This window comes from Onthophagus taurus, chromosome 2, assembly GCF_036711975.1.
Source record: "Onthophagus taurus isolate NC chromosome 2, IU_Otau_3.0, whole genome shotgun sequence".
NCBI classification, from domain to species: domain Eukaryota; kingdom Metazoa; phylum Arthropoda; class Insecta; order Coleoptera; family Scarabaeidae; genus Onthophagus; species Onthophagus taurus.
In genome coordinates this window covers 25,680,431-25,705,727 of record NC_091967.1, presented here as the reverse complement: position 1 = coordinate 25,705,727, position 25,297 = coordinate 25,680,431, and the positions used below count along the sequence as shown (strand labels likewise).

The 25,297-nt window shown below is 33.3% G+C and overlaps 1 protein-coding gene across 1 annotated transcript; it reads right to left on the bottom strand.

The window, feature by feature from the left end:
• Positions 1 to 2,025: 2,025 nt before the first annotated feature.
• LOC111417878 (uncharacterized) lies at positions 2,026 to 7,868 on the bottom strand. The gene is made up of 11 exons (XM_071201435.1): positions 7,691 to 7,868; positions 7,572 to 7,635; positions 7,279 to 7,469; positions 6,983 to 7,223; positions 6,780 to 6,916; positions 6,575 to 6,726; positions 3,049 to 3,152; positions 2,805 to 2,995; positions 2,512 to 2,752; positions 2,320 to 2,456; positions 2,026 to 2,264 (listed from the first exon to the last, which is right to left on the bottom strand). The coding sequence occupies exons 2-11, from the start codon at positions 7,612 to 7,614 to the stop codon at positions 2,100 to 2,102; spliced, it is 1,602 nt and encodes a 533-aa protein (XP_071057536.1). The 5' UTR covers positions 7,615 to 7,635; positions 7,691 to 7,868; the 3' UTR covers positions 2,026 to 2,099.
• Between the last annotated feature and the right edge of the window lie 17,429 nt (positions 7,869 to 25,297).

Genomic DNA, 25,297 nt, shown 5'->3' with positions numbered 1-25,297 from the left:
ATGTTCGAATAATGTTGCCACGAAAACTTGTTCTTACTTGTTTAACAAAAGATGTATGAAATCATTCAATAAATAAAACGGATGTTATCCTTGCTTTCTTTGTTGAATGATAACAGAAATGTTAGCGTTTTTAAAAGCTCTGGAATTCAGTGTCAAAATACAATGTACTTATGCGAAATTTAATTGCGATAATAACTAGAATATGTTAGTCTTATAATAATCTCACCTTCTTTCTTCTTCTCCACCTAACCACCCCAAGGCCACTCACCGCCTCCACCTACCAACCTTCAGTCGAAACCTTATCAAATATACATTGAATGACCATGTCCCGTCATCAGCTGAATGCCCTTACTGGACATGGCGACCTCACCCATCCATCCATCTTTCATAAACCTATACTTCCTTCTGCCGTTATCTGATTTCATCCATCTCGTCTTCTACGCCTCTCTAACATCCTTCACCACCCCCCTCTTATACACACACATCCTTTCTGGACTTCCATTCCAATGTCACTTTCCTACCCATTTTCTTCGCCCTCTCAAATACTTTCACAACATCATTCACTTCCAAACTTCTTCTCTTACTCATCATCTTGAGTATCGCTTCGCTTAAGTTATCGGTCGCTACATCTTCCATCCTTAGTCTACGCTCACTCATCAAATTGTCACCCACCATCGCCACGTCTATCATTCCCTATCATTCCTACACTACTCCATCCATCCTTCCACATAGCCCATGTATCTCTGTATCATTCTAACTCTTACCCTCTGGAAAATACATCCCAAATAAAACCTTTAATATCTCCTCCCTGTTCTTAAACCAACCCAACTTCTTTCTCCTCATTCCCCCCTCACATCTCCTGCCATCCTTTGTCTTTCACTCATTCACCCAACCGCTCTCTCCATTCTGTTTTCGCCTTAATAATTTCGCCTTAATAATTAATAATGTTTATACTCTCGCCTTTACATATTGCTGTTTCATTCTATCCACACACTGCCCCTCTTACTATTTTATCCCCCTCTTACTTTTATACTGTCTCCTCTCACCCAATTAGTTAAAAACTAGAAGCATTAACAAATAAACTTCATAGGCCATTATTTTATCCTCTTTGCTTTTAATGTTCGAAATTGTTGCCGAATCAATGCTATACTTTGTGGACAGTGATTTTTCACTTCAACCACTGTTTATTTGTTTCAAAATTTTCTGCATTTCGCTAAGCGTTAGTGTTTTATGCGCTTGTTTAGCCGCCATAATACATATGTTAAACTTCGGTAAGAACAAATCAAAGAATACACGACCGACTGCAACCGATTGTATGGTTGTGATTCGGATTACCCAACATTACAATTTTGTTCGGATTACATGGGAATTCGGAATCCATCTGTGGAGCCCTTGTTTCGTTTGGTTCCGCATTTTGATTTTCATCAACACAGCTATATCCACGTTAGCGTTCTTTAGCTCTTCCGTTATTTCGGTTACCGACTTTGGTATTCCTTTTACATTCCAAGTAGCTACAATCGTTGTCCGTTTTCATAGCTTAAGTCGTCTTCGTTTAATCCATCTATTCCGAGGCTGGTTACTACACCTGGGTACACGCTCTCTAGAGGTTTCAGTTTCCCTGAGAGTAGAGCTTACAAGATATAAATTACAGTTATAATTGTAGCAGACAATGGATATTATCGAAACAACAGATTATTTACTTTAAAACAAAATAAAGGTAATTTATATCTTATTTACATAACATACAATATTTTGTTATTATTTTGTTGATAAGCAAGTAAAATAAATTAAAAAATAAATAAATTCTGAAACCAAATGAATTTGTTAAGTATACAACAAACAAATTGCTTTTTAAAAACAACACCTCTCGATCGTTACACTTAACTTATACTGCGAGTGAAATTGCTTAAAATTTTAATGTCAATTGAATTAATTTATTCAATACCAAAGTCTAGGTTTTAAATATTCCACCAGTTTTGTTTGAATTAACAAAAAGATTAAATCAAAACAAATTAATGAAATTATTTTTTATTTCTAAATTATTTACATTTGGGCCTCTTTTTTGCTAAAATACAATTAATTATTAATTACTAAGTTCTCTATTGAAGTTTCTGTTGTTTGTTGTATTGTTTAGAATAGAACGATGAAAACATATAGAAAAATAGTACAGCTTCCGATATTTGCAAAAGGATGTGTGATTTTGGAAAATTACAATTCGTAAAGATAGCTTGCATACCTTTGATAAAAATTATCAAAAACTGAATCTAAAAAAGAAAACACCTAAATTATAATAAAATGTTTTTTTAAGAAATATTATACCAATTGTATTTGAGTTATATATTTTTTCCAAGTTAAATATTTTTGATATTTTGGTCCTAATCCTGCAATAAGGTAGTACGTGTACATTATTATGTGTACAAAAGAATTTAAAAATCCCGCAAATGTTGCTTGTCCCCCTACAAAATTAATTATTAATAATTACAAAACGAGAAACAACAAACTATAAAGCACCTCCAACATATTTTGCAGTTACCCAAATTATAAATGCCGTGGAAGCGTGATGATACAAGTGTAAAGTAGTCACTTGCGAATACTTTTTTCTTAATATAAAAAATATTGTATCTAATAACTCAATTACTTTTGATAGAAAGTAAATATAAGTTAAATGTAATACGTAGACAGCGTCTGGATTATTCGAATAATCAACAGGTTCACATGAAAGATTATATTTAAAAAGCCAAAGTGAGCTTGCCTATTTAGAAATGTTTTAAGGTTTATATATTTTGTTTTATTATATATCTTACCTCAACAAAAAAAAAAGCACTAGTAATAATTTGAAAAACGTTGTACACAATTAAAGTATTTTTCAATTTGAAGGGTTCTCTGTTTTTCATAAAATGTGGTCCGGCCTTTAAACAAAACCATAAATATAATCCCAAAATAGATAATATTGGAAAAGGGGATGACATAAGAAAAATATCCTTTGTCCTTGGATCTAAAATGTTTTTGTAAAAATTATGAACGTAAATACGTTGTCGTCTCGCTTACCTGATAAATCATAATTTATATACTGATAGACTTCAAACATTTTAGTGTTGTTTACACTTAGCACTTGACACAATTGTGTGATAATGCCGCGGTTCATAAAGATATTTCATTTATATTAGCATCCACATACAATATGGGTCAATAGATCAATAGATCAATAATGCAATGATTCTTAAAAATAACTGCATTTGATAACATCGTGAAGAACAAAAATAGGAAATTTATATACAGGTTATAAAGGTACTGATTTATCTCATATAGAATTTATTTCAATATCAAAATAGATAGTCTATTATGGGGAAAATAATATACTAGATTAAAAATAAATTTTTTTTTTGAATACTGTTTGGACAGTTACATCTGAATAATCTTCAGGTATAACTAGAAAATTCAAACTACAAAACCTGAATTTAAAACTAAATGTAACGATATAATTGAAATTACAATTAAAAATTATTCAAAATAATCATTGAAACCTGATTTGAAAGATGTTTGAATACAATACTCGCCAACTGCTAATACTGGGCTGATAAATAAGGACTTAGTTCCTGATCATAATCATCAATCATTAAGCATCAAGTTCATCAAGTTCCATGGTTTAATGTCATAAAAGGAGATCTTTATAGTTCATTATTTCTATGAACACTAATTTGTAATTAGCAATTGTGTAACCGAATATGTAATAAGACAAATTAATATCGGGAGGGAAAACTTATTAACAGCTAAAAGTTTGCAACTCGGTGCTCATGCAGCCGATATTAACATGATGTGTAGGCACAGCAGGCGTGCTCAGAAAGGAAGAGACATGAACGGATTGGAAATCTACACAAATGACAATGATTTTAAGACAAGAGGAAACCTACCTACACGTATAGAAACGTAAGAAATGACAGTACTCCAGATCCCTATAAGACAAAATAAAGGTGAACAATCTTATAACTCAACTGAGAAATGACATTAAATAATTAAGTTTAACGCCATAAAGGAAATTTATAAAGATAAAGGAAATTAAGACTTATATTAATTCAAAACAAAACCTTTTTTCGACTTGAGAATCAACCGTATACTGAAAGAGCCGGGAAAAACAAGAGTTACAATAAGTAAACCTGGTTGATGATTCTCTCCTATTATAATATGTGAAAGATGGTTGAAGTGGTCATGATACTTAATCCTGGGAAGTCACTTCACGATACAATATCGTATCGGTCAATATTACTATTGCCGATAATGTCCAAAGTGTTTGAAAAATTATTACTTAAAAGACTAAGATTGAATCATCCATTTGGGTTCAGAAATTAACATTTTTGATTGATCAGATCCACAGAATTACTCATAGAAGATAAGTTTGCAATATTTCTGAATGTGACGCAAGCCATAAACAAAGTACGACATGAGGGGTGAACTACAAGCTTGAAATCATATCGTTCATGTAAATGGAACGCTTCTTCAGGATCAAACAAGATGATAACTACTCTAACGTGAGAATAATTCAAGCAGGTATGGCACAGGGTAATGGTATTCCTGCTGTACTACATTCGATGATAATTTTGCCTACATTTGCATATAACACCGTAATTCTAGCCAATGAAAACAACAACAGTGATACAATCAAAAAATTATAAACTATTGCTGAAATACAAAGCTGGATGGAAAAGTGGTGTATTTAAACAAAAACAAGTCAGAGGAATATCAATTTTGGTAATGAACGGATTGAGCACAAGTCATTATAGGTATAATAGTGAACAAGTAGTTGCCTACGAAAATACAGTCCAATATCTTGGCATGGGTGTTCATGTTTAAGTAGAACTCAGATGTCAAGAAAAAATATGAAGAACTCAGATTGCATTCAACAAACTTATGTTTTATAAACAAGTCCTCAAACCTGAGTGTCGACTTATGGCATAAAACTTTGGGGCTGTACCAGCAATAGAAATATGGTGCAAACATTTTAGAATAAAGTACTCAGAGGAATTTTTAATGATTCATTCGAAACAACAATGTGCGCAAGCACCTTCTTCTTCTTCTACTAGAAGATCCGTAAAGCTGTTCACTAACCACGTATTGTTTCTTTTCTAGAAATAAAGAGTTCCAACTATCTTGCTATTCCTTTCGTGGTCTTCCGGGTGCTTGTGGTTTTCGTTCCAGTACACTGCGCGCTATCCTGTTCGTGTCCAGTCTTTTTACATGTTCATTGCAACCCCTCCTACACTCTCTCCCACATCCCGCCATGTATTGAATTCCGTATGATTGTCTTATGTCACCGCTTCTTACACGGTCGCGAAGAGTTTTGTCTGCTATTGCTCTCAGCGTTTTCATTACTGTTGTTTTCGTAACACTTTTCGTTTTGTTTACATCTGGTCTTATTTCGATACCGTAGGTTAGCACTAATCGTACACATGTTTTGTATACACGAATCGTCAATTTGGTTGTTATGTGTCTCTTCTTCCATATAATGTCTCGTAAGCATCCTGAGATTGCAGCCGCCTTATTAGTCTGGCTCCGAAGATTCTCTACTAGGTTCTAATGACTAAATATGCCATTATATGCCAAGGTGTTTAAATGTGCTCTGTAGGTTTATCTATTCATTTTATGATTTAGCCCCCTGCTGAATGTCATTCATTTTGTTTTTTCGGTGAATCATGCTTATGATCCTGTCTCTCATTGTATACCCCATATAAAGTTCTGTTATCTGATCTATCATCTTGTCCACTATTAGATAGGATAAGAAAGGACTCAAGCTTCAGGAGTCATCTTGTCTTATGCGTTCTGAAGTAGGTACATATTTTATTAGATGTTTCGTTACCTGTTTGTATGTTAGTTGTATTGTTCATACTTAACTCTAATATTACTTTCTCTGCCATTTTTTGATGTTCTTCTGTCAGTCGTCTTTTATCTCAAAGCTTTCGTTAGGTCTATAAAATAGGTGTATACCGCTTTATCAAGTTCGATAAGATTTTCTTTAATTTGTTGCACAATAAATAAGGCATCTGTAGTGGATCTGTTTTTCCTGAAACCTTGCTTTCCAGCTCCTGGATAACAGTGGCTTAGTTAGAAGATTGTAAAGACTGAAATCGTTTGAATTGGTATAGTGAAAGTGCTAGTAAAAGTGATAAAAAGCTAGTGCACATGAAGCAGTGTTAGATATAAGAATGGTTGAACCAAATCAAAGGGAGTATTAGATAAGCACTTTGTTATGTAACAATAGTAGATTAAGTTGAAAACAAATAAAAGAAAAATATATGGTCAGTAATAACATCTAATTGTCTCAACTTCTCTCAGAAGCATGACCTGAATATTATCAGGTTGGAAGTAGGGAGACTACCAAAGAAAACTCCCTAAGCTGGAATGCATGGGAAATGAAAACGGGTGTGGCGAAGTACAGCAGTAGACAGCAGTACAAGCGAAGAAATTATACAAAAATTACGTCAATTTTTATTCCATAACATTTGAAGTCCATACAACGTTAATGAAAATTATACTATATTAACTACTCTTTACTTCACAAACTTTCTTCCTTGTTACTTACTTTTTTGTGTTATAAGCCTTGACATAGAACGATGAAAACATGTATATAAAAATTAAACATTCCACAATTTGAAATACATGCATTATTTTGGGATAATCACATTCCCTGGGTAAAGCTTGTAGATTGTATATCAATAATATTACAAATTGAACCTGAAATGTGTTATTAGAAGAATATTTCAGTAAAAGCAGTAGACATATAGTACCAATTGTAATTGCGTAATTTGCTTCTTCCATGTTAAATACTTTTTAAACTTGGGTCCTAATCCAGCTAATAAATAATATGTGTACATTACTATGTGTACAAATGAGTTAATTAATATAACAAATCCTGCCTGACCGCCTAATATCAATAGAATTATTATTATTATAATAATTTAAGCCAAATTCTGTAACAACATAAATTTACCTGCCATGTATTTAAATACAACCCAACTAACAGCAACCATAATAGTGTGATGATATAAATGTAATGTTGTAATTTGTGAATCTTTTTTCCGTAGTACAAAGAATACAGTATCTAGAAGTTCAGATATTTTTGATAAAAAATATGTATGACCTATAAACATTAAATATGTATTCTTTGGATTTACTGAATAATCTACAGGAGTGCATCTCAAGTCGTACACGTATAACCACATCATGAGAAGCTAACAAAAAGAATACATTTTTTAATACATTTATTATTTATGCTAACATAATTACCTCGTTAAAAAAGATTGCACTTAAAATAATTTGAATTAAATTGTAAACTACTAATGTTTTTCTTAATTGAAATGGTTTTCTATCCTTCATAAAATGAGGACCGGCCTTTAAGCAAAACCATAAATAAAGTGCTAGTATTGCAAGCACTTTAAATGGTGACGTCATAAGCAAAAAATCGTTGGTCCTCGGATCTAAAACAGAGTGTGATTTAAATGTTAAGTAATTAATAATTAAATGTTAAAAATTTTAAAATTAAGTAATTTAAAAAAGTAATTCAATGAGCTTTTCATTACCTGCCAGTTCATAATTATATTTGTTGTATAGTTCAAGAAACATTTTTGATTTTCTTTCTTAAAACTGTGAATGGAACAGTATAGTATATAAAGTAAAACAGATCGCAGCAATTCATTACCTATATATTCACTTTTTCGCATAATATAGGTCAACAGATCATTCGTGTGCATAGCGTTTTTCATTTTCTGTGTGGTCATTTTCCATATCGTATCAATATTTATGGCATTCATCCATATTCTAGCATTAGAAGTTGGAACCACAGAAGACCTTATTTAATATTAAATAAATCAAAACGTCGTAGTAAACGTCTTCCCAATCATCATTTCACAAATCATGGAATCACAAAAAATCAATGCACTATAATTATTGCAAAAAGCAAAAAGAATTTTTTAAATGAGTTTTATGAACAGATTTTTATTTAGCGTATTAGATGTGTCCCAAGTGTACCAAGTAGTTTTGTTTACCCACTTCAAAGGTGAGCAAAAAATTACTTTTTTCCAATATCTTCAAAACGCCTTCCAGGCTTATAAATATTTTGGTACAAAGTTTTTATTGAATGATGACTAAAAGGTGATAACGAATACAGACTAGCAACTAATTTTATTAACGAACAGATAAAATATGAAGAAATATGTAGACAGAACAAGATAAACTATGAAAACGACCGGATACTTCAAATGGAAGAAAACATTAAAGGAAACAATATTAGAGATGCGTACAAATATCATAAGCCATGGCTTATCAACCATAGATCTACAAGACATCAAGAACGCATGGAACGGTCACTTTCACGAACTTTTAAATCTCAGAACGCGAGAGGCACAAATTGTGTACGAAAGAAACGATGAGAACATGGAAGTAAGTGGAACTGAAGAGGAGGCCACGGCACCACCAACAGTTAGATTAAGAGTCGCAATCGAAGCCATAAAAAATAAGAAGGCCCCAGGAATGAAATTTTGAATACGGAGGCGAAGAGCTGGTTTCCTGTTTCCTCCTACTAATCATGAAGATATGGAAAGAAGAAAGGATTTCCAGGGTGTGGGCGAAAAGTTTGTGCCTGTCCAATATACAGTGCGCGGCAAAATTATGGAACATATTCAATAAATTGATAACAATTTTTTTTTTGCAAAAATGCCGAAACGGGTCAATTTTGGTTAATCATAACACACATTATGACACCATATTCACTTCCTAATAATCATTTTTTTATGAGTTATGACGTCATCGACATTTTTTTTAAATGGCACCATATGCATTTGTTTACAAAATCTGAAAGTATATATTTCTCTGCGACTAACGATGTAAATATCGATATGGGTTACATAAGGAAAATTTGGATAAAATTAGCTTTAAAGGTACAAATTTTATTTTTTTTTCTGAACGTAAAAATAGCATTACCCATGGGTAACCATGGAAACGCTTTGTTTGGTTTTAATAATGTCTATTAAAAAACGTCAAAATTAGTTTTGTGACTGTTTAATTGAATTGAAACAATTTTTATAGCGATTAATTCCTGTATTTTTGCATTGTTTTCTGTGTTGTAATTGTTTGTTTGTATTTTTTTTCTGTTTTATATTGTTTAGTTTTGTATTAGTTATTTTGCGTTATATTCTGATTGAGATTGTTATTTGTTGTTATTTTTTTGCCGTGGTCTGTGTTCATTAGTCCAGTTTTGTTCAATATTTGTTACTGTTTTGTTTTTATTTTTGAGCATTTGTTGTTACGTATTTATTTTAAAATAATTATGGCTCATTTAAGTGAAACCCAACGCATAGAAATTTTAATTCTTATTGGATGTGGAGATAAAACCCGAACACAACAAGAGGTATGCAATTTGTTTAATGCAAAGTACCCTGACAGAGTTATTAGTAGATCAACAGTTAGCAAAATTGACAAGAAATTTAGAGAAACTGGACATGTTAAGCACATTGCACATGCTGGACGTCCTAAAATCAACGAAAATGTGAAACTTAATATTTTGTTAGCTGTTGAAGATGATCCCCATAGTAATTCGAGACAAATTGCAGCGGATCATCAAGTTTCTCAGCGATCTGTACTACGTGTGCTACGAGCAGAGAAGTACCATCCCTACAAAGTGCAGTTAGTGCAAGAACTCAATGAAGATGACACAGATCGCCGCATGGAATTCTGTGAAATTATGCAGAATCGATGTGACCGTAATCCACTCTTTATTTACAACGTTTTATTTTCGGATGAAGCTACATTTTGCCTGAATGGCACAGTAAACCGACAAAATTGCAGATACTGGAGTAACGAAAATCCTCATTGGATAAGCGAGGTACATACCCAATACCCTCAAAAAGTGAATGTATGGGCAGGCATAATTCACAATAAAATCATTGGCCCTTTCTTCTTTGAACAAATTCTGACAGGTCAACGATATCTGGAGTTTTTGAGGAATGAACTGATGCCTGTCCTTTTAGAAGCATTCCCACATAATAATAACTCAACTTACTGGACGACAATATTTGGTTTCAGCAGGATGGTCCTCCGCACTTTGCACATCCTGTTCGCGAATTTCTGAATAATAGTTTCCCTGAGCGGTGGATTGGCAGACGGGGGCCGATAGAATGGCCCCCCAGATCCCCAGATCTTACACCCCTTGATTTTTTTCTATGGGGTTATCTAAAATCAAAAGTGTACGCTGAGAAACCACTCAATGTAGACGCATTAAAAAATTGTATTAGCGTTGAAATTCGTAATATTAGTCCGCAATTTATTTATAATACTTTGAAAGAATGTATGAATAGGTTTGCTTATTGTCAAGAAGTGGGTGGAGGGCATTTCGAACAATTGATTAAATGATTAGAATCAGAATTTATTTCTTTTTTATAACATAATTTATATTCTACGGACATTAAATAACTTTAAATATTAAAACTTAAAACCTTGCACATTAAAACTTAAATTATTAGTGTTTTTTAATAGAGATTAATGCACTCCAATAATATACAACCAATCAGAGTAACAATCGTTTAAAATTTCGACCAATAACGTGAATTTCTAAGTGGATAAAAGTTACCTAGGTTTTTCAACTGAATAAATCACACGTGATATTTTATAACTGATTAAAACGCGACTACCATATATATACTTTTGTTTATGTCACATTTTTGACAACTATAATTAAGTCAAAAATAGTTAATAAATAATTAAAAATTGTTGATAAATTGTGCAATTGTCGTGTATTAATCTCCCTAAAATACGCTCGAGCTTGATTTTAAATCAGGATAATTTTATTTTTAATTCACTCAAGTTTTGTTACCCTTTGGAAATAACTCTCAATCAAAATCAAAAGATAAAATCGCTCCAGCTAAAGCTGTCGCGATTTTATCATGCTTTTGATTTCGAGTTATTTCCATGGTAACAAAACTTTCGTGTAAAAATAAAATTATCCGATTAAAAGTCAAGCTCTTGTGTATTTACCCCCGAATAAAAAATTAAAGAACCATGACAACGTACATGGTTACGCAAGGGTAATACTATATTTTTGTAAAAAAAAATAAAATTTGTAAAATAAATAATACAAAACTAAACAACATAAAACAGAAAAAAAAATACAAACAAACAATTACAACACAGAAAACAATCCAAAAATACACGAATTAATCGCTATAAAAATTGTTTCAATTCAATTAAACACTCACTAAACTAATTTTGACGTTTTTGAATAGACATTATTAAAACCAAACAAAGCGTTTCCATGGTTACCCATGTGTAAGGCTATTTTTACGTTCACAAAAAGTAATAAAATTTGTACCTTTAAAGGTAATTTTCTCAAAATTTTCCTTATGTAACCCATATCGATATTTACATCGTTGGTCGCAGAAAAAAATATCCTTTCAGATTCTGTAAACAAATGCATATGGTGCCATTTAAAAAAAATGTCATAACTCATAAAAAAATGATTATCAGGAAGTGAATATGGTGTCATAATGTGTGTTATGATTAACCAAAATTGACCCGTTTCGGCATTTTTGCAAAAAAAAATTTGTTATCAATTTATTGAATATGTTCCATAATTTTGCCGCGCACTGTATAAGAATGGAGCCAAATCAGTCTGTCATATATTTCTTTATATCCACCTCTGCCAAGACAACCTTTATTAAGTTGTTATTATTTTGTAGAAAACAATTTTTGTTTTTAACAGTAGACGTTGCTACCCAGGGGGATGAAGGTAGTATCTAAAAGTCGGCAACGCCTACGTCACACACAGAACAGATATATATAGAAGAAGCGCCAACTACATGTTAAAATCAGAGCAACACATTTTACCCCCACTTGTGCATCATGTGGAAAAAGATTGAGAAACGAAAAGTAACAAAAATTAACAGAAATGATTGGAAACTCGAACGATTCAAAAAACTGAATCATCATTCCATCGTCCCACTCAACAAGAAAAGCTGAAGGCGTGTTGAAATTCAAAAAAGGCTGAAGGCAAATGAGTGAGGCGATGAAACGAATACACAGCCTTCGAAACAAAAATTAATCTAAAAATAAATAAAGAAAAAGGACAATTAAATGAGTTAAAAAAAAAACTTACAAAATGTTACCTAAAATTAAGTGCGCACTCAAACGGCCATTTTTGTAAGACCGGTATGAAGTTGGTTTTACAAAGAAGGAGGGGTGATTATTGCAACGAACCGGCAGAGGCGGTAAAATTCAAATTTTCAGAAATAAACGGTTGTTGTAAAATTCAGTAATTTCATTGATAATTAAGTTTGGGGTCTTTCTATTATGATAGTTAATGTAATACTCCTCATAAAGATCCATTTTTTTTTGATTTTTTTAGTTCTTTAAGCAGTTTTATGTTGGAAATGTTGGAAGTATGGTTATTATCTGTTAGATGTTTTTTAAAGGCTGATGAGGATTTAGAAATGTGTTCTTTGTATCTGGTCTCTAGGTCACGACCAGTTTGTCCTATATAGAAATTATCACAATCACCACAACTCAATCTATAAATCCCGCTTTTTTGAATATCTGAAAACCTATGTCTATTGCTAGGAAGAATCTGCCCAAGTTTATGTCCAGCAGTAAATACCAGGGTAATATTAAAGTCTTTTAAACCTGCAGAGAGGGTCTCCTGTAAGTAGGTTGTTTAGAAAATTTAGGGTATATGAGATTGTTAATATTATTTTGATGTATACGGTAAAAAAAACTCTGTATTTCTTCAATGGAATAGCCATTACTGAGGCCCACCCCTACAATTGTTTGGATTTCTTGTTTAAACTCTGTAAGATCGAGAGGGTATTTAAGAACTCCGTTAAACATGAATCTTAAGGAGGCATATTTATGTTGTTTACAAGTAAAGGAGGCTTTAGGAATTATGCAATCGGTAGTAGTAGGCTTACGGAAAATATCGAAGGCCACTCTGTTCTCGGGCGGTCTTCTAGTGATTTTTAAATCAAGGAAATTAATACACACATTGTTTTCTATTTCGTTGGTAAACTGTAAGTTATTAATGTTATTAAATATGTTGTTTAGAGCAACTAAACAACATATTTAATAACTGTTTGAGCTTTGTTTCCTTCGAATACAAGAAGAATGTCATCAACATATCTTTTGTAAAATTTAATGTGTTTAGTGAAGAAAAGATATTTGTCAGAGAACAGAGTAGTTAATTTTTGTTTCGAAGGCTGTGTATTCGTTTCATCGTCTCACTCATTTGCCTTCAGCCTTTTTTATATTTCAACACGCCTTCAGCTTTTCTTGTTGAGTGGGACGATGGAATGATGATTCAGTTTTTTGAATCGTTCGAGTTTCCAATCATTTTTGTTACTTTTCGTTTCTCAATCTTTTTCCACATGATGCACAACTGTTACGACCCTTTGATCATTTCTCGTTGATTGACGATAAGAGAAAATTATTCCTTAATTTTTATAACACCTGCTAATTTTATTATCACTTTAGTTGTACCTGAAGACGCTCTAATAAAGCGAAACAATTGTTGTACATAATCTCTAATAAATATACATCATTGTGGAATTTTTTGTTATCTACAATATCTACATAAGATATCATTCCTTTTAATCATCACACAATGAACCCGGAGTATCTCATCGCTAAATCAAACAACAACGGTTATTTTTTTTCGATTCTGTCATACTGGTGGCGCGTCGGCGTGTTTGGGGCAGACCATGCAGAAGTGGGGGTAAATTGCCAGTAAACGCTGCGAAAACGTGTGATATTTGAAAATTGCGGTGTTGTCAAACCTAAACGTGGGAGAATTGGCATTTGCGCATGCATGGCATGAATGTGACGTCAGCGTCAGGGGGATGAAGCACAGTATAAAGTAAATCAGTAGTCTCACTTGCCTTATATGGCGTCCTCAGTTTTGCTACTGCGCACACGCTGCGCGCATTCATGCCACGTTTGCTACCTTATGAGTGATCTTTATCATCGACATAAAAGTTTGTTGCGACAATTATTTCAATGGTGCGCAGTAAAAAATGTACGGATACGACGTCAAAGGTGCCGACACGAAGTGAGATTACTGCTTTACTTTATACTGTGGATGAAGGTAGTATCTAAAAGTCGGCAACGCCCAAGGTTTATATATTAAAGGTTGTCTAAGTTCCTATGCTGCAATACTTTGATTTTAGTTTGTGGGCGAGGGGCAAGAGCAGGAGTGTTTCATGACGTAAGCGATCACGGAGTGCGCACGCAACCTCATGGCCATGTGGTGCTTCATGCATTTGTTTAATTTGAATTGCTTGGCGGTATTATTTTCCACATGTGACGTAATGCGCGGTATGGTTGCGTATGAACCTAGACAACCTTTTATATATAAACCTTGGGCAACGCCTACGTCACATTCATGCCATGCATGCGCAAATGCCAATTCTCCCACGTTTAGGTTTGACAACACCGCAATTTTCAAATATCACACGTTTTCGCAGCGTTTACTGGCATTTTACCCCCACTTCTGCATGGTCTGCCCCAAACACGCCGACGCGCCACCAGTATGACAGAATCGAAAAGAAATAACCGTTGTTGTTTGAGGTTAAGTCATATTAGTTTTAAGGCAAGGTCTATAGAACATAAGGTTGCCCAATGCCGATTCTCCTCCTCTGAGGGGCAAGGTGGGTCAGTGGCGTAGCCGGTTCGATGAACAACACAACACGATGCGAGGTTTAAATATTTTATATAGACTGTACCACAGTAGAGGCTATCTTTTACTCAACTCTACTCTGACTGTATCGAACCAGTGACGTCATTCTGCGGGGTAATAATTGATACTACAGAGGCATAGGGAATTAGGTAACCTTATGTTCTATAGACCTTGGTTTTAAGGTAAAATATTCTTTTAATTAATTTCGTATTAATTTTTTTGATTACTGCATTGTAATTTCTTAGATTGTCATGTCTAATCTCGCCGTATCAGCCTTGTCTAGAAAGAAGTGGTCCTGTAAACACCCTTCCTTAAAAGCTTATTAAAATTATTGTTTTTATTGAAAATATATATATTTTTAGATTATTTTTGTTATATTTGCTGTTACTATCAATAAAAAAGCAGTTCACTTTTAAATTTGTGTTTTATTGCTTATTTTCGCAGTAGTTATTTTCCAGTTCAAATTTCGCGCCTAGTTGTGCCATGCTAAAGTGGGGGTAAAATGTTGCTCTGATTTTAACATGTAGTTGGCGCTTCTTCTAAATATCTGTTCTGTGTTGCTACCGATATTACCTACCGCTCCGAAGTCGTCCATTTTTGAGAGTATTTTATAGAGATTATTATGTGAATTGTTCTTTATTCTTAATAAAGTATTTAAAGCTAAATTGGTGTGTAATTGAAAAGTCCGCCATACAGAGGCTTCCGGCTCTATATTTACATCAGTAAGTGCTTAAACAGTCAGTCAAAGAACAAACATCAGTACATTTGTTAGGCAAGCCTATTTTGCATATTTTAAAGTGAAGATGATTCCATTCGTAAGGGATTTGAGGAGCATGAGTTTAATAGTTTGGTACAAGATTCAGGACTATCAAAAAAGCTTCAGAGGTTTTAGCATCAAGACTGCACGAGAAAAACTTGCTTGAAAATTGGCCTTAAATATCGTACACTTTTACAGTTTTAATTTTCATTTATCTAATTAACTGCAATTTTGCCCGTTTTTACCCTTTGTGACGTCCTTTCCTGGTAACGGGATTAGGAAAGGGGTCTTGGTGCCTTTTTATATGTTCGGGATGTTAACGGTATCGGGCGCCACCTTATATTTAGAGAGTTAAAGAACTCTTTCGCCTCCAAGTAGCTTTTGGGGGTTACAGTCGGAGATTCAGGGATTCGGTAAGGGAAAGAAGAAAACAACAAAATTTGGAAAACAAATAACTATAAACTTTATTAACAATAAAATAATCAAATAGGTGAGCAGTTTATTAATTTTTAACCACGGTCGGAGAATGGGGACGGGGGGAATAAATTGACAAGACTTTGACTTTATAATAAATGAGTTTAAATTAAACAAACAAAAAAATGAGGCGGAGGTATAGGATACACCTGGAAACCTTCCTAAGGTGTAAAGGAACGGAATACTCGAAGAACCTTCCAAGAGTATTAAGGTTAGGACAAAATGTACAAAGAAAAATGTGTAAGGAGCGGCTCTTACTTTGTTGTGTGGGCGTGCTAAAGGCGTATGCGACAAGCAGAACCTTGTCACGCCGGTTTGGATTTAGGGAGTAAAGTTAAATGAAATTAAGAAAAATGAAAGATATCAAGTTAAATTTAAATAACAAATTTAATGAATTAAAATCAAAGGAAACAATAGCAAAAAAAAATAAAATGCAATCTAAAATTAATAATCAGAATTAAAGTTGAAATAAATTACAACAAACAAAGTTTAGCTACAAAAATAACTCGAAAACTTTATATTGATTAACAACAAAAGAAATTTTAATCTAGTAATTTTCCTGACTTTACTTGATAATCTGTATAAGCAAATTTAATTAAAAGCATTAACAAAATCTAAGTTCAACAATAACAAAATGATCAATTTAATAAAAAGAACAATTCAAAAAGAATATCGAATTTTGCGTAGGTTCATACCAAATCAGAAAAAGCTAAAGCAATTAGTTAGAACCTTTACAAGTTAATATGTGAAATAAAACATTAACGACTTACCATATGGCGATCATATTGAGAGGAGTAACTCGTTAAAAAGTGTAATACAAAGAAAAACCGGAGTCTCACTCGAACCTTCCACTAAGACTCTTAAACGACACCGAAATAAGTTACTTTTTTCGAAAGGAGAAATTTAATTTAATTTAAACCGAACTCAAAATGCACTCAAAATGAGTCCTCCTTTCGAGAATGAATAAAAATATCAATAATTAATTAACAAAATCTGAACTGATCTGCGGATCGCTACAAATGAATGAAAGTTAACAAAAATAAAATCAAAGTCTTTCAAAATAAATCGGACTTACGGTGAATTTGAAATACGGGTATTTCGAAAACGGATGGATATGTTTGAAGAGACTGTTGCTGAAGCCTTGTAGAACTGTTGAAGAACTGATGAAGAACTGTTGAAGAACTGTTGAAGAACTGTTGAAGAACTATTGAAGAACTTAATGCTGCTATTATTATTTCTTTCCATTTTATTTTAAATAAAGTAAAATACTTTTATTTTTCTGTACTTTTATTAAAATGGATGTAATGTTATAAATTCTACCGGTTTCGGTCCTTTTATAAAACCATCTTCAGGAACCTTCGAATTTCCTATTATAAAATAATAACTACTATACTTAAAAATGTTGTCAATTTAATTTTAAAGCTCTCTTGACAATTTGCATCTTGAAATCTCTATGAAGCGCTTTATTGAAAAGTGTCTATGTTATTATTAATAGTAAAATTGTGTATCAAGTCTAAACTAACGAACAAGATGGAATTATGTGTGCACGTGTTTGTTACCGTTATAGGTTAGAAAATCAGTTTTGAAGTAAAATAAAAAATAAACTATTTTAATAGAAAAGTTAAGAGATGGGTAATTTTTGAATAGATTTTATTAGGTTTTTTAGGAAATGGGTAGGAATGTATAGGGATGATATTAGATTTCGTTGGTAGCCACGGACCCAGAATGTTGCGATACTCACACTGCTACCGTGGTTTGAGATCCTCGTCCATCTGGGGGTTATATAAAGGAGGGTTGTAAGGCAAATTTACAAACACGCGTTGTGCAGCTTCTCGCTTGTTTTTACTTGGATATTCAGACATAAAAGTTCAGGTGGTTATAATTAACTTATCACGCATATATATCATAAACAACAAATCCCAGACCATGAATTCTGGATTTTGAAATATTTTAAAAAGATAGAACGATGAATGGAGTATTTGGATAAGAATGTAGGGGTTTTATAAGGATTGGGTAGGATATATGTGGGAAAATAGAAAATTGTATAGGTAGCCAAAGGACCCAGAATGTTGCGATACTCAAACCGCTACCGTAGTTTGAGATCCTCGTCCATCTGGGGGTTTTTTGGGAGGGGTGTACGGCATTTTTAAATATGTATAAAGTGGTTTTTCGTTTGTTGTTATTTGGTCGTTCAAACATGTCTGTCCTGGATGGTTATGTTTAAACTTATTAATTTCATAGTTTTCCAAGGTCTAAATTAAGTTATTTTTATTTATTCGGTGTATTAATTGGGAATTGTCTCTTTCGTCAAATTTGTGGTCTCCGTTGAAGATAAGGTGTCTTCCGAAATTGGACCTTTGTTGATTTTTGTGTTCTTTAATTCTAGTTTTCAATGATCTTCCAGTTTCTCCAATGTAGACCGCACCACATGTGCAGCACTCTAATTTGTATACTCCATTATCTTCCATTTTGTCTATTTTGTCTTTATTGTTTATAAGGATTTGTCGAATGGTGTTCTTACTTTTGGATGTGAGTGTGATATTATATCTTTTGAGGATCCTTTTTATTTTATTATTTATATTACCCTGATATTCCAATGTCCTGTATATTTTAAGAATTATTTTAATTTTAAGGCTATTAAGAATGTTTTTGTTCTTCTGTTTTTCAAACATTCTATCAATCAATTCTGTTCTGTATCCGTCAGAAAAATAAAAGTATTTTACTTTATTGAAGAACTGTTGAAGAACTGTTAAAAATCAGAATTTTGGCCGGCTATTTATGCCATTTTAGGGCGAAATCTGGATTTTTCCGCGTGAGGGATCGTATCAGTACAAGTTGTTAACCCTTTCGTTACTAAGAGCGTACGCATACGTTTTTGTATACAGTGCGCGGCAAAATTATGGAACATATTCAATAAATTGATAACAAATTTTTTTTTGCAAAAATGCCGAAACGGGTCAATTTTGGTTAATCATAACACACATTATGACACCATATTCACTTCCTAATAATCATTTTTTTATGAGTTATGACGTCATCGACATTTTTTTTAAATGGCACCATATGCATTTGTTTACAAAATCTGAAAGTATATATTTCTCTGCGACTAACGATGTAAATATCGATATGGGTTACATAAGGAAAATTTTGAGAAAATTAGCTTTAAAGGTACAAATTTTATTTTTTTTTCTGAACGTAAAAATAGCATTACCCATGGGTAACCATGGAAACGCTTTGTTTGGTTTTAATAATGTCTATTCAAAAACGTCAAAATTAGTTTTGTGAGTGTTTAATTGAATTGAAACAATTTTTATAGCGATTAATTCCTGTATTTTTGCATTGTTTTCTGTATTGTAATTGCTTGTATTTTTTTTCTGTTTTATATTGTTTAGTTTTGTATTAGTTATTTTGCGTTATATTCTGATTGAGATTGTTATTTGTTGTTATTTTTTTGCCGTGGTCTGTGTTCATTAGTCCAGTTTTGTTCAATATTTGTTACTGTTTTGTTTTTATTTTTGAGCATTTGTTGTTACGTATTTATTTTAAAATAATTATGGCTCATTTAAGTGAAACCCAACGCATAGAAATTTTAATTTTTATTGGATGTGGAGATAAAACCCGAACACAACAAGAGGTTTGCAATTTGTTTAATGCAAAGTACCCTGACAGAGTTATTAGTAGATCAACAATTAGCAAAATTGACAAGAAATTTAGAGAAACTGGACATGTTAAGCACATTGCACATGCTGGACATCCTAAAATCAACGAAAATGTGAAACTTAATATTTTGTTAGCTGTTGAAGATGATCCCCATAGTAATTCGAGACAAATTGCAGCGGATCATCAAGTTTCTCAGCGATCTGTACTACGTGTGCTACGAGCAGAGAAGTACCATCCCTACAAAGTGCAGTTAGTGCAAGAACTCAATGAAGATGACACAGATCGCCGCATGGAATTCTGTGAAATTATGCAGAATCGATGTGACCGTAATCCACTCTTTATTTACAACGTTTTATTTTCGGATGAAGCTACATTTTGCCTGAATGGCACAGTAAACCGACAAAATTGCAGATACTGGAGTAACGAAAATCCTCATTGGATAAGCGAGGTACATACCCAATACCCTCAAAAAGTGAATGTATGGGCAGGCATAATTCACAATAAAATCATTGGCCCTTTCTTCTTTGAACAAATTCTGACAGGTCAACGATATCTGGAGTTTTTGAGGAATGAACTGATGCCTGTCCTTTTAGAAGCATTCCCAAATAATAATAACTCAACTTACTGGACGACAATATTTGGTTTCAGCAGGATGGTGCACCTCCGCACTTTGCACATCCTGTTCGCGAATTTCTGAATAATAGTTTCCCTGAGCGGTGGATTGGCAGACGGGGGCCGATAGAATGGCCCCCCAGATCCCCAGATCTTACACCCCTTGATTTTTTTCTATGGGGTTATCTAAAATCAAAAGTGTACGCTGAGAAACCACTCAATGTAGAGGCATTAAAAAATTGTATTAGCGCTGAAATTCGTAATATTAGTCCGCAATTTATTTATAATACTTTGAAAGAATGTATGAATAGGTTTGCTTATTGTCAAGAAGTGGGTGGAGGGCATTTCGAACAATTGATTAAATGATTGGAATCAGAATTTATTTCTTTTTTATAACATAATTTATATTCTACGGACATTAAATAACTTTAAATATTAAAACTTAAAACCTTGCACATTAAAACTTAAATTATTAGTGTTTTTTAATAGAGAATAAAAAATTAAAGAACCATGACAACGTACATGGTTACGCAAGGGTAATAGTATATTTTTGTTCGAAAAAAAATAAAATTTGTAAAATAAATAATACAAAACTAAACAACATAAAACACAAAAAAAAATACAAACAAACAATTACAACACAGAAAACAATCCAAAAATACACGAATTAATCGCTATAAAAATTGTTTCAATTCAATTAAACACTCACTAAACTAATTTTGACGTTTTTGAATAGACATTATTAAAACCAAACAAAGCGTTTCCATGGTTACCCATGTGTAAGGCTATTTTTACGTTCACAAAAAGAAATAAAATTTGTACCTTTAAAGCTAATTTTCTCAAAATTTTCCTTATGTAACCCATATCGATATTTACATCGTTGGTCGCAGAAAAAAATATCCTTTCAGATTCTGTAAACAAATGCATATGGTACCATTTAAAAAAAATGTCGATGACGTCATAACTCATAAAAAAATGATTATCAGGAAGTGAATATGGTGTCATAATGTGTGTTATGATTAACCAAAATTGACCCGTTTCGGCATTTTTGCAAAAAAAAATTTGTTATCAATTTATTGAATATGTTCCATAATTTTGCCGCGCACTGTATGTGGGCTTGCTATATGATCTTAAAAATACTCCGTAACGAAAGGGTTAAAGACTAATTTACAATGCTCGGCGCTAATTAACAAAAATAGCAAAATTCTGACGGCGCTATCGGATGCGGTACACAAAATTACATAATTACTGTCTTTGAACGGATAAAATCGGTTAAGGAACGGCGGAGTAATTAACAATTAATCAACAATAATTAACGGAAAAATTTATAACACAAATCAAAAGATACCCTTACTTATACGGAAAACCACAAAAATATTGTTAACAAAACCGGCCTCTGTTTACGGCACTTATATTCACAAACGTTTTCCCGACCACGTGTTTCACATTAAAACCAATTAATCGGTATTAATTTACGCGCACCTCAACACAAAACAATTCCAGCAGTTGGGCAATATTTTCCACGGATGACCATCAGAACGGAGTAATTTAATTAATTATGATGCGGGAGGATTTTCGGTTAATAATCGTGTTAATAATAAGCGGATCATCTTTAAAATCGTTCAACGGTTATTTCATGATATTTGTAAATGTTTGAAATTGGTTTGATCGTTCTACGATTTCTAATTCCGCATCATAAAAAATAATCGCTATACGGTAGCTCGACGGTAGCTCGCTGCTGAAACTTCCTCTTGTCGTATCTTGTTTGAAAATTTGTTTATTTCGGAATTATTTAATTATTTGATAATAATTTTTCGGAGAGCACATGTTTTCGTGATTCAGCAATTTTATTAATTACTTTCATTTATTGATGCTTCGGTCAGGGAACGTTGTTGGAATTTAAGATAACGGTTTCGAAATGGAAAACGGAGAAAATCAAAGTTTAATTAAGAAAATTATCGAAATTAATAAAATGTGAACTGGGTTGCATAAACGGGAGGTGATAAGGTGATAAGATATCTTTTTCGGAATTTCTACAAGTAGTGTGGGAAGTATACTCGGATATATTTATTTTTCGGGATTTTTGGTTTTTGAAAAGTAAAAATAGTGTAACTTCCTTACACCTTTTATGTTGTTACTTCGGCGTTTACTTCTGTAATTGAGATATAATTCGGGTCCTCCCGATGTCTTGTGTTGTCGTCTTGGTCTCTGCTTATAAGCAACAAATTGTATATTGGTACTGTTAAGACGCTGTCGATTTCAACTCTCTCTCTAGCTCTATTCTTTTTCATCTTTCATTAATTTCACTGATTAGTTTTACAAAAACTGATGCCAATTTGATGATTGAATCAGTTAACATTATAGAAATGATATTTTCTGTTATTTATTGAAACTTTATAAAGTATTAGCCACAAAAATTAAAAAGTATTACATTTATATGTTATATTTTATTTTACATATACATATTTTTTTATATTTATTAAAATTTATTTACCTATACATTTTTACAATGCCTTAATTAATTGTTTTCTCACTTAAACTTTTAACTAACTCACTTAAAATTTCTCCATTTGTATCCCTTCGACCCTTTGACTTATTAGTATTGTGGTATGTTTTGGTATAAAACTTTGTAAAGAGGTATATAAATAAAAAACCCTCAATTATCCCTAGCACAATCAAGAATTTTGGGTAATCATATTTTCTAGGTAAAGCTTGAACTAAAATAACTCATTTATAATAACGTTTATGTTGTAACTGGGTAACTTACTTTTTCCAGGATAAATACTTTTGAAATTTTGGCCTAAGCCTGCCAATAGATAGTACGTGTGCATTATAACGTGTACAAACGAATTAATTAAACACTTAAAAGTTGAATATCCACCTGATAAATATTAGTTTTATTAGTTTGAAATGAATATGGGTATTATTGAGGTTGGCGTATTCATTTTAATGAGATATAATCACAAAATTATTTCTCCAAAAATTTGCAACACCGATCATGTCAATTAAGACTATTCGTAAAATGATAATTAAATATGAGTGTACAACAGTATTCTACGTTTTTCTAGTTTTTTAATTTTTACATCATAATAAATGTTTTGGTGAGCCTATAACTGACACCTTTAATTTCAAATTATATCTGACACAAGTTTCCCAATAATTAATCAAAAAACGTTGATGATATTACAATTTTCCATTTTATCTGAGTGTTACATTACATTACATAGATTACATATCGGGTGGGCGAACCAACCAACCTTGCACCGCGACCCTAAGGATCTATTGTATCCCGATAGATATCGTTATCAAATTTCACTGTGCTCCGGGAGATAAACTGCGACCCAAAATTCGAGAATCTGATACAGGGCAGTGACATAAAACTTGCTCAACCGTCTCCGCATCCTCCGCACATAGTCGACATTCAACATCGTCGGCTAAACCCAACAAGTTCAGGTGTGCATTTAATCGGCAGTGCCCAGTAAAGACACCCATTAGAACATTTATGCTGCTACGAGTAAGTCCTAAACGATTCCCTAAAAGAGTTTGACAGTGGCGATGATAATAAACACCTTAGTATGTCTCCTTCCAGGAAAACTGATCCACAGTAGGTGAAGTCTCTCTTCAGTCCACAGTCCAATCCTATGTTTGGCCATCGCAAATGATACATCAACTGATGGTTCAGACCCCACAAACGCTTTAGCGCTGCCCTCTCGTGCTAGCTCATCTGCCGCTTTATTTCCAGAAACCCCAGAGTGACTCTGTTATCACAACTCAGTGTGTTTAATGTTCATTTGCAATCATTAACCAGAGCCGATACCGCTTTCACGGCTTGCAGCGCCTGGAGAGCAGCTGGATTATCTGAGAAAAGTCGTACTGTCATGTTCTTCATCCTTTTCTCAAGCAGGATTTTAGCACTCTCTTACTCTCGCACACTCTTAGGTCCTCTCCTATTTAATATTTACATTAATGACATCTTTGAGGTCATTAATTGAGACCTAAAATTATTTGCTAGAGGGTATATTTCTGCATTGCTCCGTTACTGCAGCTCAAACTTTATTACGCTTAATCCAGAGAAATGTAATGTTATCTCATTTACAAGGAAGGCGAATGTGGTCAGATACGCGTACGACATCGGTGGAATAACCATATCCAGAGCATCAGTTAACGCTAATTACAAACTAATTAATAACTAATTGCGTCGCGTCCGGTGTGAGGCGGGAAAAGGTCTTCGTGTTCACCACCATCTTCTTCTGCTCCTCAAGGAGCATGAGAGGGATGTAAGGCTGAAGAAGATCCAGCAGTCGGCGGTTGCGGAACATTGCCATGCAGAGGGGCACCGAATAGACTTCGAACAAACAAAGGTGCTGGCTAGGGACAACAGATACTACCAAAGACTGACGAGAGAAGCCATAGAGATTCACCGACATAAAAGTAACGTCAACAGAGAGGATGGCTGGGAGCTTAGCAGAACATGGAAGATGGTGGTGAACACGAAGACCTCTTCCCGCCTCACACCGGACGCGACGCAATTAGTTATTAATTAGTTTGTAATTAGCGTTAACTGATTATTAATTAGTTTTTCCGACTTATATATAGTTACCGATTTTTTGATCTCGTCACTTCGAACCAGTTTCTGAAGAAGGTTGCAACATGGCATCCGAAACGTCAAACCTTTTATTAAAAGACACACGGCAAAACCCGAAAGTTTCTAGTTTTAGTTCTAATCTTAGTTTAAGGTATCTTTTCCTTCTCGTTTCATTTATATTACAATCTGATCATTAGTCTGATCAATGAATAATACTCTCACTATATTCTACTTTTGTATTAATACAAATTATAAAATCTCAAAGGATTTAATCCTTTTGAGTGTTCTGATCTGGTTCGCATTGTCGAGGATTTAGATGGCTTCGGCATTAATGTGATGATGCAGTCGTTGTTTCTGACTCTTGGCTAATTTGATAATGGCCTTCAGCAGTATCACTGGTATATAGTAGATGTAGGACTGACCCTAGTACACTGCCTTGTAGTACTCTTGCGTTAATGGCTTTAGGTTCAGAGTAAGCGTTTTCCTGATTTACCCTCAAAGCTCG